Source organism: Tubulanus polymorphus, chromosome 5, assembly GCF_964204645.1.
Source record: "Tubulanus polymorphus chromosome 5, tnTubPoly1.2, whole genome shotgun sequence".
Taxonomy (NCBI): Eukaryota; Metazoa; Nemertea; class Palaeonemertea; order Tubulaniformes; family Tubulanidae; genus Tubulanus; species Tubulanus polymorphus.
In genome coordinates, this window is record NC_134029.1 from 14,265,797 (window position 1) to 14,279,513 (window position 13,717).

The 13,717-nt window shown below is 38.2% G+C and overlaps 1 protein-coding gene across 5 annotated transcripts in view; it reads left to right on the top strand.

Moving 5' to 3' along the window:
- The window catches only part of LOC141905831 (uncharacterized), a 270,857-nt gene that overhangs the window by 227,231 nt on the left and 29,909 nt on the right, over nt 1-13,717 (top strand). For 4 of the 5 annotated variants that reach the window (XM_074794884.1, XM_074794885.1, XM_074794888.1 and 1 more), the window contains 2 exons: nt 566-840; nt 1,058-1,285. The exons of the other annotated variant lie outside the window; for it this stretch is intronic. In XM_074794884.1, coding sequence (XP_074650985.1) covers nt 566-840; nt 1,058-1,285 — 503 coding nt within the window. The remainder of the gene's footprint in view (nt 1-565; nt 841-1,057; nt 1,286-13,717) is intronic. 5 annotated transcript variants of the gene reach the window in all.

Here is a 13,717-nt window from a genome sequence, read left to right on the forward strand (position 1 = left end):
TTACATCATCAAGAAATGAAGATTTCATCAGCAGAAACCGGTAATAATATGTGTATTAGAAGTATTAAGCCACGCGACAGGCTTCTCTGACAGCATCGGCCCACGTTTTCTGCTTTCCGTTTTTGGTCTGACATCAGACTTCGGGTTTGCCCAAGGCCACTCCGATGGCCACAAAGATACTCGTGCTTCTTCTTTACCCCACTTGGAGTTAACTTGTTGCTCATTCCGTCGATTTGGCAGCTAAAATACACCAATGATGAAAGTAGCCCTCTGGCATGAAAAATGACTGACGAAAAATAAGCTGTTCAGTGCACAGAGAAAAAGATATAATAGATCGTTAAAAAATGTCCATTACTCTTTACTAGGAAAAAATTGTACAAGCGTGTATCCATGCCAAAAGACCAACACATCAGGTGTGAAGCCCAAAGGGGGAAGTTTTGAGGATTTTTGGAGCCATTTTAAGTGCATTCTAATGCTATCTCATATGGTCTAGCCTGTAAAATGAACATCATTTCTTCATATATTTACCTTGATGGTACTAATATTTTCATGTAATCTATTGAAGAATCAGTATGATGATCGTCTGAGTGTTACTCAAGCTATGCTTATGAAAAAGGAAGGTGATCTAGCTGTGGAGCAAGAAAAATATCAAAAACTGACATTAGATTTTAATGAATTGGAAGCAACTTCGTATGCACAGGAGGCTCGTGCACAAACATTGCAGGAACAAGTAAATGGACTGGAATTTGAGAACTTGAATTATCGCAACACTGTTGAAAGTCTAAAACATAATTTCACTGGTAAAACAAAGAAACAACTTGAAGACATGAGACAAGATGTGTAAGTTAGTCAATTGTATATATATATATATATATATATATATATATATATATATATATATATATATATATATATATGTATGTATGTATGTATGTATGTATGTACGTACGTACGTACATTCATATGCATATATATATGCATCTGTACATGTGACTGAATTGATATTTTATAGGTATACCGTATGAGTATGCGTATTTGTATGTATTTCATATTGCAGTCAATCATTGGAACAAGAACGGAATAAATTGATGTATCAATTACAACTTCTTGAAAGTGATTTTATGAAGGCACGCGAACAGATATCTCAGAAAAATCAGGAAATTCTAAACCTAAAAGAAGAAAATTTAGTTCAGGATGAGAGGTTGAAGGATGCAAAGAATAAACTGAGAGAGATCAAAGATGCAAGGAAACTTGAAGAAGCAGTCCAAGGCAAACTCCATCTAAGGTACTAAGGTTCTAAGGTCTTACATATCTATATTTTCTTATTGGCCCTTGATTTTAGGATACGCACCAAAAGAAATGTGGCTTCATACACCATCTCTGCATCATCGCAAGTGTTCCTTCGAAAGGCATAGTAATAATAATCATAGGCCAACTATAATGATGTTACATGGATAAGGTACCGTAGAAACCACAAAATTCTAAGAACAGGATGAATACAAATTATGTAGCTTAGTGGGGTAGAAGTGGATGGGGATAGCAGTGTGACACATAATAACTCTCTACTAGATTTTGGTTAATGTACTATGTGTCACACTGCTATCCCCATCCATCTCTACTCCACATAGTTACATAATTTATATTCATCCTAACTGTTCTTAAATTTTTGTGGTTTGTACGGTACCCCTGGTTGTTTTCTTTTTTCACTTGTTCTGTTTACATTTATTCTTACACTTCGCTTTTGTAAGTTTGTATGCTACGTTACTTCTGTTTTCTGATCATTCCACCTGATGATGTGGTTTCGTTGTGGTTTCATTCCAATAAATTATTTTATGTAGTTGATTGCCGAAAATCTTGAGCACTTGAGCCTGTGTGGCTGAAGGCAATTCGGGCTTATGCTATTAGGCTCGGTTCTTAGCGGCAGTCTGACGCGCGTGCATTCGTCTGCCCATTAGTCTGTCAGTGAGTCTGGTTTCGTGTGAACTGCACTTTACATACCACAATTTTCTGCTTTCAAGAGGCATTCAGGGTGTGATGTTTGAAACTTGTACATTGCGTAAAAATAGAATACTTTTTGTAAATACTTTTTGTTGCATTATTCTTGGAACTGATTCAAGATAATTTCAAAAAATTTGGTATACCGTACTTGTTCAGGGTATGGTCCCATAGTTTATTTACGTAAAATTAAAGGGCAAGTGCTGTCAAAATTGAACTTTCCACGATTTCTTAACCAGAAGAAACTTAAGTATATATATAACAACCTGAGAGCTAACTTGTCGAAAAAAAGTAACTTGAAATATAGCTGCGAAGCAGCGATGACGGGTTTTCTGCAAAGCCATTCAGAAAGATGGGAATTGTAGTAAATTGAAATATCGATACATAGAATAAAATGCAATGACAGATTCGAACCTAATATGCTACCACTGTGTAAACGTCAAATATGATCAGCTTTGAAACCGAACATTCGCGGATGTACAATCAACAAATATTAATTTATTTGACCAGGCATTTATTTTGGCATTCAAACATCATGATACTGTATTATCACCATGCTTAAAAATGGATCTGTCCTATTAAGAACTCATCTTAAGCACCTGCTGAGTTGATAGATTGAGTGAATTTACAGATAAGAACGTATTATGATTTAGAATAGATTTAAGGAGTTAATGTTTTTATTGAAATATTTGAATAAATACATATATTGTAGTGTAGATTCAATCAATAAATTATCAATTGATCTGGTCTGGGTTTCCGGCTGATGTTGATTTTGGCTTTTATGGATTACAAATTCTATAGTGATAAACAATTGATACCTGCAACATGTGTGTAAATCAAACCTATTCCACTAGTTGCGTGTGTTTCCTAATAAACGGGAAAGTCACTCTTGATCTGAGTTATTAGAAAAATAATGTTTATTTAGTTATAGAAATTCATTGCCTTTTTGGAAATTCTGTAATAATGTTTGTTCTGTCCTAATTTTTATTACTGTATGAACCAATGATATGCTTTGTAAATATGATGTAATAAAATTTGAACACGAGAATCAAGCATAACTTGTGTTTTTTCAACTTGTCTTTTGTTCCAGAGTTTCAATTACAATCAAATCCAAATTGGCTAAAAAGTACATAGGACTAAATGAAATGAACCGTTAATTACTGCAAACCTATTCCAGTGTTATGTCGATCGTGTTGAATCACTTTCCTTGAGTTGAAAGAATCAGATCTTCTATGGTGCAACATCGGTCGAAGAGAGATATCTTGGTGTTGACTGTCCTTGACCATCTAACTGCATGCATTCGACATTGGAATCAGCATACCCATTTGAATTGCAAAATATTCATACAACATGAAAACCTACAGTACATGTATACAGTAATCAAACTTTCACCGATGTTGGATATTTGAATGAACGTTGGGCTTATTTCAGTATTCTAAAGCAGGAAATAATAAGCCCAATCAATAGGCCCTATTCCCATTGGAACAATTGTATAATGCGTACGCTGTACTGTATACTTATCAGTCAAGAATGGAGAAATCGGTATACCAAACCTACGAACAGCAAAATGTACAGGCCTACAATGATTTCTGGTATAGGCTACAAGCCGTGACCACATTGACTATTAATATTAATGTCAGCACGTCGGAGAAGGCCTGGCCAAATTTAATCACATGGCTCAAATCAATTAGCCTTTCTGCGTGTGAATACTTCACTGTATTGTGGGATCATTCATTTATTACGTATGCATTAGGAGAGCGGGGAGGGGTCAGGGCAATTACGTACTGTAATGCTAAATGTACATGAAAAAAATGGCAGATTTTGCGTACAGAGGGAGAGGGGGTTGAAATAATCAAATTATATGCGTACGTAATAAATGAATGATCCCTGTTTTAAAAATAGGCCTATCGAGTGAATTAGTACATAGACTGAATTAGACTTTAGGCTAGTCCTGGCCAAATCCTATCCATGTTATAATTGCACCAGTTATAGTAACATCACTGTAGGGCCGACGAGAGGGAAAAAGTTGTGTTTGTAGTACATAGGCATGGTAGGCTTGTCGTACTCACTTAATACCCGGTACTTAAGATGCTGTTGTTACCTGTACGTGACTGTACGGTGATTTCTACAGGTTAGCCGTATGTGAGTACGTTGACGCTCAGACTTGCAATATTGGGATTGAAACCAAACGAAAAAAAAATCCAGTTGTAGGCCAGTGATTTACCCATTTGCCACAGAACGTAACTGCAGGGTGGATGAAATTTGATTTACAAATAGCCTAGCCTCACCTAACCCAAACTCTATTCTTTCACGCATGCACGTTTGCAGATTATAGGATCCCTTCTTAGGGAACTCACGTACGGTTAACCTGTGGATATCACCGTACAGTCACTGGCACGTACGGGTAACAACTTCGTACTTAAAAAATGGTATTGGCTACTAGGAACTCACGTACGGCGTTTGTAGGGAACTCACGTACGGTTAACCTGTGGAGATCACCATACAGTCACGTACGAGTAACAACTACGTACTTACTGGTATTGGCTACTATATAATAGGCCTATAAGACAAATGAATACCGGTACTGTGGTAGGCTTTCTTAGCTTCCACACTTCACAACCGAACCAACTGACCAACCAGTATATTTATTCCCAGTACGCACCAACCGGCACAGGCCTAACACTGTTTGTCAACTCTGTGTACCGTAGTAGGCTATCGATAATCACCTGATACTTTTCTGTCGTTTGTTTTCTCTCTGAGACGAACGTAATTCTAGCAGCCCTCCGCGACTCAACGACCTTGATTTAAACTCAATTCAAAATCTGTTTATTGACGCTTTTGGTTACATGAACTGATCAGCAATATACTTAAATGAAATAACCGGAATAACTAGAAATCAAAATTATTAATGAGGTAACAAACAAATGCCCGTAAACCTGTCAGACACGCGAACGCCGGACTCGTAAACTCATTGGACTCGGACCCGCTGAGCAATAAATTCATAAAATTGTCTTTGAAATTGATTGTGGAGAAGAGAGGGAATAATTCGATAGCTCTTCCTCTTAAAGAAGAGAGAAATTTCGGAAAGAAAACACAACATGGCTACTAATTGAACGGAGCCAAATTTCCGATGTTTACGGCTCGACAGTGCCTTTATAACGTGGATTTATCAAAATTCCCATGCAGTATCTGGAGATTGAAATGAGCTGAAGGATATCATACGGATTGTATCGGCGACAGCGGTGAGGTAAGGAAGCCTTTACACTTTTAACAAAAACTGTGTGGAAAAGGGGAAAAAAAATAAATAAATATAGCTGCAAAGCAGCGATAACGGGTTTTCTGCACAGTCTTAGAATCCTGTTCAACGGTGGATTTCAACAAAGCATTTGATAAGGCTCAACATCAGCCATTACTGAACAGGCTATTAGGAAACAGTATCAATGATAGGTCGCCCAAATGGCTCAGCAGTTATCTCTGAACGGAAACTTGTAACCGAAATCAACGGAACGCCTCATCTTGGAATGAGACGGTCTAACTAGTGGAGTCACGCAAGGTAGTATCCTAAGTCGTCTTCTGTTTAATGTCCTGACAAATGACACACAGTAATCCAAAATATACCAGACCGAGTAAATTTCCAAAACGACCTTAACACACTGTTCGACCAAAAAACTTAATGTTCCGACAAAACCACAGGCGACAAAACCAAAATTATGAATTGTCGCAGGTGACAAAACAAAAATATTGAATTGTCACGGGCGACAAAACCAAAATAATGAATTGTCGCGGGCGATAAAACCATAATATTGAATTGTCGCGGGCGTTAAAACCAAGATATTGAATTGTCGCGGGCGATAAAACCAAAGTAATGAATTGTCGCGGACGGCAAAAACAAAATATTGAATTGTTGCGTGCGACAAAACCAAAATAATGAATTGTCGCGGGCGACAAAACCAAACTAGGAGTCCAGGGACACCATGCTCACTTGGGAAGTGGTTTCAAATGCTCAACAATCTAACAATTTCAATACATAACGCCCTCTAGTGACCATATACAAAAACCAATGACCTTGAAACCCACCACAATCATAGAACATGTGAGCAGCTATGATTTTGTAATTGATTGTGATAACAAAATATGCCTCGTTACCAATTTAATATGAAAATACTAAGTTATTCTACTATTCAACGCCCCCTGGTGACCATATGCAAAACCCAATGACCTTAAAACTCACCACAATCGTAGTACATGTCATGAAATACAACTTTGCAATTGATCATATAACAAAATATGCCTAGGTACCAATCTAATAAGGAAATACTAAGCCATTCTACTATTCAGCGCCCCCTGGTGACTATATGGAATAACTAATGTCCTTAAAAACTCACCACAATCATAGACGATGTCATGAACTACAACTTTGCAATTGATCATGGTAACAAAATATGCCTTGGTACAAATATAATATAGCAATACTAAGTTATTGGATTATTCAACGCCCCCTGATGGCCACATACAAAAACCAATGACCTTGAAACTCACCAAAATCATAGAACACGTTATGGGCTACAACTTTCCAATTGAATATAGTAACACAATATGCTTAGGTATCAATTTAATGTGGAAAAACTTTTTCCCACCTACGAATGAGTACTGATGACACCAAGATGGCCGCCAATTGCGTCATAATTGGCTGATCAAAAATACCTGTCCCAGGTATAAAACATCCCTCTCTAAAGAATACCCATCAGCAATTAATGAGAAATGGCAAACCAGTAGGAAGCTACAGGACCTAGAATTCTGGCCAAAATTAACATTTTTGGGCACTAAAAAGGTCATGGGACGGCCATCTTGAGTCAGATCGACCCAATTTTCTTTTGCTGATGGGCCTTTGGTAGATTCAAATATAAACGAAAGATCAAGGTAATTGATTGAAGCCTCTTCAAAATTTCCCACGAAAACTTCGCAAATGTTTAAAAAGTGCTGATTTTAGCAAACAACAATGGCTGCCAGTCGGCCATCTTGAATCTGCCAGGGCCAGTTTTTGGGCTGACGATGTGTCTAGGGTAGATACATGTATAAACCAAATATCAAGACATTACCTTGAAGCGTCTTCAAAACTTCCCAAAATAACTGGATTCCGTCTATGGACGGACGGACGGACGAAAAGTGAACGTAAAAGCCCGCTGGGACTAAAGTCCCTAGTGGACTGAAAAAGAATTGTCGCGGGCGACAAAACCAAACTAATGAATTGTCGCGGGTGATAAAACCAAAATATTGAATTGTCGCGGGCGACAAAACCAAACTAATGAATCGTCGCGGGCAATAAAACCAAACTAATGAATTGTCGCGGGCGACAAAACCAAACTAATGAATCGTCGCGGGCAATAAAACCAAACTAATGAATTGTCGCGGGCGATAAAACCAAATTAATGAATTGTCTCGGGCGATAAATCCAAAATAATGAATTGTCGCGGGCGACAAAACCAAAATAATGAATTGTCGCAGGCGATAAAAACAAAATATTGAATTGTTGCTGGCGACAAAACCAAAAAAAAAATTGTCGCGGGCGACAAAAACAAAGTGTAAAACCAAAATAATGAATTGTCGCCGGCGTCAAAACCAAAAACAAGAATTGTCGCGGGCGACAAAACCAAAATAATGAATTGTCGCTGGAGATAAAACCAAAGTAATGAATTGTCGAGGGCTATAAAACCAAAATATTGAATTGTCGCGGGCGACAAAAACCAAACTAATGAATTGTCGCGGGCGACAAAACCAAAAAAAGAATTGTCGGGGCGACAAAACCAAAATAATGAATTGTCGCGGGCGACAAAACCAAAATGGTGAATTGTCACGGGCGACAAAACCAAAATGGTGAATTGTCACGGGCGACAAAACCAAAATAATGAATTGTCGCGGGCGATAAAACCAAAATAATGAAATGTTGCGGGCGATAAAACTAAAATAATGAATTGTCTCGGGCGACAAAACCAAAATAATGAATTGTCGCGGGCGATAAAACCAAAATAATGAATTATCGCGGGCGATAAAACCAAAATTTTGAATTGTCGCGGGCGATAAAACCAAACTAATGAATTGTCGCGGGTGATAAAACCAAAATATTGAATTGTCGCGGGCGACAAAACCAAACTAATGAATCGTCGCGGGCAATAAAACCAAACTAATGAATTGTCGCGGGCGACAAAACCAAACTAATGAATCGTCGCGGGCAATAAAACCAAACTAATGAATTGTCGCGGGCGATAAAACCAAAATAATGAATTGTCTCGGGCGATAAATCCAAAATAATGAATTGTCGCGGGCGACAAAACCAAAATAATGAATTGTCGCAGGCGATAAAAACAAAATATTGAATTGTTGCGGGCGACAAAACCAAAAAAAAAATTGTCGCCGGCGTCAAAACCAAAAAAAGAATTGTCGGGGCGACAAAACCAAAATAATCAATTGTCGCGGGCGACAAAACCAAAATGGTGAATTGTCACGGGCGACAAAACCAAAATGGTGAATTGTCACGGGCGACAAAACCAAAATAATGAATTGTCGCGGGCGATAAAACAAAAATAATGAAATGTTGCGGGCGATAAAACTAAAATAATGAATTGTCGCGGGCGATAAAACCAAAATAATGAATTATCGCGGGCGATAAAACCAAAATATTGAATTGTCGCGGGCGATAAAACCAAAATAATGAATTGTCGCGGGCGACAAAACCAAAATATTGAATTGCCGCAGGCGACAAAACCAAAATATTGAATTGTCGCGGGCGACAAAACCAAACTAATGAATTGGCGCGGGCGACAAAACCAAAAAAAGAATGGTCGGGGCGACAAAACCAAAATAATGAATTGTCGCGGGCGATAAAACCAAAATAATGAATTGTCGCGGGCGATAAAACCAAAATGATGAATTGTTGCGGGCGACAAAACTGAAATGGTGAATTGTCGCGGGCGACAAAACCAAAATAATGAATTGTCGCGGGCGATAAAACCGTAATAATGAATTGTCGCGGGCGATAAAACCAAAATAATGAATTTTCTCAGGCGACAAAACCAAAATAATGAATTATCGCGGGCGATAAAACCAAAATATTGAATTGTCGCAGGCGATAAAACCAAAATATTGAATTGTCTCGGGCGACAAAACCAAAAAAGAAAATTGTCGCGGGCGACAAAAACAAAATATAAAACCAAAATAATGAATTGTAGCGGGCGACAAAAACAAAATATAAAACCAAAATAATGAATTGTTGCGGGCGACAAAACCAAAAAGAAGAATTGTCGCGGGCGACAAAACCAAAATAATGCATTGTCGCTGGCGATAAAACCAAAGTAATGAATTGTCGGGGCGATAAAACCAAAATAATGAATTGCCGTGGGCGACAAAATCAAAATCATTGTTTTCTCGCGTTATTTTAGTTTTGTCGTTTTGTTGTAATGTCGCCCTCATTTGCATATTCGTGTTTTGTTATCTTATCAGCCACCATACTAAAGCTTTAAGGTCACATAAAACTCGATAAACACTTCAAGCGACACAGCGAACGATCTCCTTTCCCCCACAGCGAACGCTTACTCCGAATGTCAAGTGTGAGTCCAGCATACGGATAGGAGTGTGTTATATACTCGTATTTAGTAAATACCTTGTGGATTTGACAATGATCGGTATGTACTGTAGGAAATATAAGAGTATTGATGGTATTGATACAGACGCCCGCGGCCGAATAAAGTAATATATTCTTTTATTTTGATACCTCGTCGACATAACAGCTTTTCTCCGCTATAATCTCTTCGGCGTGTTTAGTTTAGGCCTACGACTCCCTGGTACACTTATGATTTATCTTAGTAAAAACACGGTAAATTTGGTATTGCTAAATTAACTGCTTGACGCCCGCAGCCAAATCACTGGTAGTAATAAATTAATTTGTACTCGATTTGATTCTCAGAATGAGGAGAAACTCGCAGCTGATTCCCGGAACGACGATGTAGTGACACACGTCGATTTGTCGATGTTTACGGCTCGACAGTGCTTTCAAAATCTAAAGTAGTAAATTTCCTGTGTATTGGTATTATAATTTGATGAGGAAAATGGGTTATTGTTAAAATTAGTTTTTAAAAACCGCGACAGAATGTGCAATCTTTGGGTAATAAATTTGTTAATTTATGCTTGAATTGATAATCGATGTGACAAGAAACGTGCGGTAGATTTCGGAAAGACGACTTAGAAAAACATGTCGGCTCTTTGAATGGGGCTAGATTTTCGATGTTTACGGCCCGACAGTGCTTTTGTAACGTTGATTCTTCAAAATTCGCACGGAGTATTTGTAGATCGAACTGAGCTGAATGATATCAGACGGATTGTATCGGCAACAGCGGTAATGTAAAAAAGCCTATGTACTTTTGACAAAAAATGTGTGGAAAAAAATAATAATAATAATAATAAATATAGCTGCAAAGCAGCGATAACGGGTTTTCTGCACAGTCTTAGAATCCTGTTCAACGGTGGATTTCAACAAAGCATTTGATAAGGCTCAACATCAGCCATTACTGAACAGGCTATTAGGAAACAGTATCAATGATAGGTCGCCCAAATGGCACAGCAGTTATCTCTCAACGGAAACTTGTACCCGAAATCAACGGAACGCCTCATCTTGGAATGAGACGGTCTAACTAGTGGAGTCACGCAAGGTAGTATCCTAAGTCGTCTTCTGTTTAATGTCCTGACAAATGACATACACAGTAATCCAAAATATACCAGACCTAGTAAATTTCCAAAACAACCTTAACACACTGTTCGACCAAAAACTTAATGTTCCGACAAAACCACGGGCGACAAAACCAAAATTATGAATTGTCGCGGGTGACAAAACCAAAATATTGAATTGTCACGGGCGACAAAACAAAAATAATGAATTGTCGCGGGCGATAAAACCAAAATAATGAGTTGTCGCGGTCAATAAAACCATAATAATGAATTGTCGCGGGCGTTAAAACCAAAATATTGAATTGTTGCGGGTGATAAAACCAAAATAATGAATTGTCGCGGACGACAAAAACAAACTATTGAATTGTTGCGTGCGACAAAACCAAAATAATGAATTGTCGCGGACGACAAAACCAAACTAGGGGTCCAGGGACACCATGCTCGCTTGGGCAGTGGTTTCAAATGCTCAACAATCTAACAATTTCAATACATAACGCCCTCTAGTGACCATATACAAAATCCCATGACCTTGAAACCCACCACAATCATAGAACATGTGAGCAGCTATGATTTTGTAATTGATTGTGATAACAAAATAAGCCTCGTTACCAATTTAATATGGAAATACTAAGTTATTCTACTATTCAACGCCCCCTGGTGACCATATGCGAAACCCGATGACCTTAAAACTCACCGCAATCGTAGTACATGTCATGAAATACAACTTTGCAATTGATCATAGTAACAAAATATGCCTAAGTACCAATCTAATAAGGGAATACTAAGCCATTATACTATTCAGCGCCCCCTGGTGACTATATGGAATAACTAATGTCCTTAAAAACTCACCACAATCATAGACGATGTCATGAACTATAACTTTGCAATGGATCATGGTAACAAACTATGCCTAGGTACCAATCTAATAAGGAAAAACTAAGCTTTTCTACTATTCAACGCCCCTGGTGACTATATGGAATAACTAATATCCTTAAAAACTCACCACAATCATAGACGATGTCACGAACTACAACTTTGCCATTGATCATGGTAACAAAATATGCCTTGGTACAAATATAATATAGCGATACTAAGTTATTGTATTATTCAACGCCCCCTGATGGCCACATACAAAAACCAATGACCTTGAAACTCACCAAAATCATAGAACACGTTATGGGCTACAACTTTCCAATTGAATATAGTAACACAATATGCTAAGGTATCAATTAATTGTGGAAAAACTTTTTCCCACCTACGAATGAGTTCTGATGACACCAAGATGGCCGCCAATTGCGTCATAATTGGCTGATCAAAAATACCTGTCCCAGGTATAAAACATCCCTCTCTAAAGAATATCCATCAGCAATTGCAATGAGAAATGGCAAACCAGTAGGAAGCTACAGGACCTAGAATTCTGGCCAAAATTGACATTTTTGGGCACTAAAAAGGTCATAGGACGGCCATCTTGAGTCAGATCGACCCAATTTTCTTATGCTGATGGGCCTTTGGTAGATTCAAATATAAACGAAAGATCAAGGTCTTCAAAGCGTCTTCAAAATTTCCCACGAAAACTTCGAAAATGTTTAAAAAGTGCTGATTTTGGCAAACAACAATGGCTGCCAGTCGGCCATCTTGAATCTGACAGGACAGTTTTTGGTCTGACGATGTGTCTAGGGTAGATACATGTATAAACCAAATATCAAGACATTACCTCGAAGCGTCTTCAAAACTTCCCAAAATAACTGGATTCCGTCTATGGACGGACGGACGGACGAAAAGTGAACGCAATAGCCCGCTGGGACTAAAGTCCCAAGTGGACTGAAAAATAATTGTCGCGGGCGACAAAACCAAAATATGGAATTGTCGCGGGCGACAAAACCAAAAAAAGAATTGTCGGGGCGACAAAACAAAAATAATGAATTGTCGTGGACGATAAAACCAAAATAATGAATTGTCTCAGGCGACAAAACAAAAATAATGAATAATCGCGGGCGATAAAACAAAAATATTGAATTGTCGCAGGCGATAAAACCAAAAAAGAAAATTGTCGCGGGCGACAAATACACAATATAAAACCAAAATAATGAATTGTCGCGGGCGACAAAACCAAAATAATGAATTGTCGGTGGCGATAAAACCAAAGTAATGAATTGTCGCGGGCGATAAAACCAAAATATTGAATTTTCGCGGGGGACAAAACCAAAATATTGAATTGTCGCGGGCGACAAAACCAAACTAATGAATTGTCGCGGGCGACAAAACCAAAATATTGAATTGTCGCGGGCGACAAAACCAAAATATTGAATTTTCGCGGGCGACAAAACCAAAATATTGAATTGTCGCGGGCGACAAAACCAAACTAATGAATTGTCGCGGGCGATAAAACCAAACTAATGAATTGTCGCGAGCGATAAAACAAAAATATTGAATCGTCGCGGGCAATAAAACCAAAATAATGAATCGTCTCAGGCGACAAAAACGAAATATTGAATCGTCGCGGGCGACAAAACCAAAACAATGAATTGTCGCGGGCGATAAAACCAAAATAATGAATGGTCTCGGGCGACAAAACCAAAATAATGAATTGTCGCGGGCGATAAAAACAAAATATTGAATTGTCGCGGGCGATAAAACCAAAATAATGAATTGTCGCGGGCGACAAAACCAAAATATTGAATTGTCGCGGGTGACAAAACCAAAAAAAAAATTGGTACGGGCGATAAAAACAAAATATAAAACCAAAATAATGAATTGTCGTGGGCGATAAAACCAAAATATTGAATTGTCGCGGGCGATAAAACCAAAATAATGAATTGTCGCGGGCGATAAAACCATAATAATGAATTATCGCGGGCGATAAAACCAAAATAATGAATTATCGCGGGCGATAAAACCAAAATATTGAATTGTCGCGGGCGATTAAAGCAAAATAATGAATTGTCTCGGGCGACAAAACCAAAATAGTGAATTGTCGCGGGCGATAAAACCAATATAATGAATT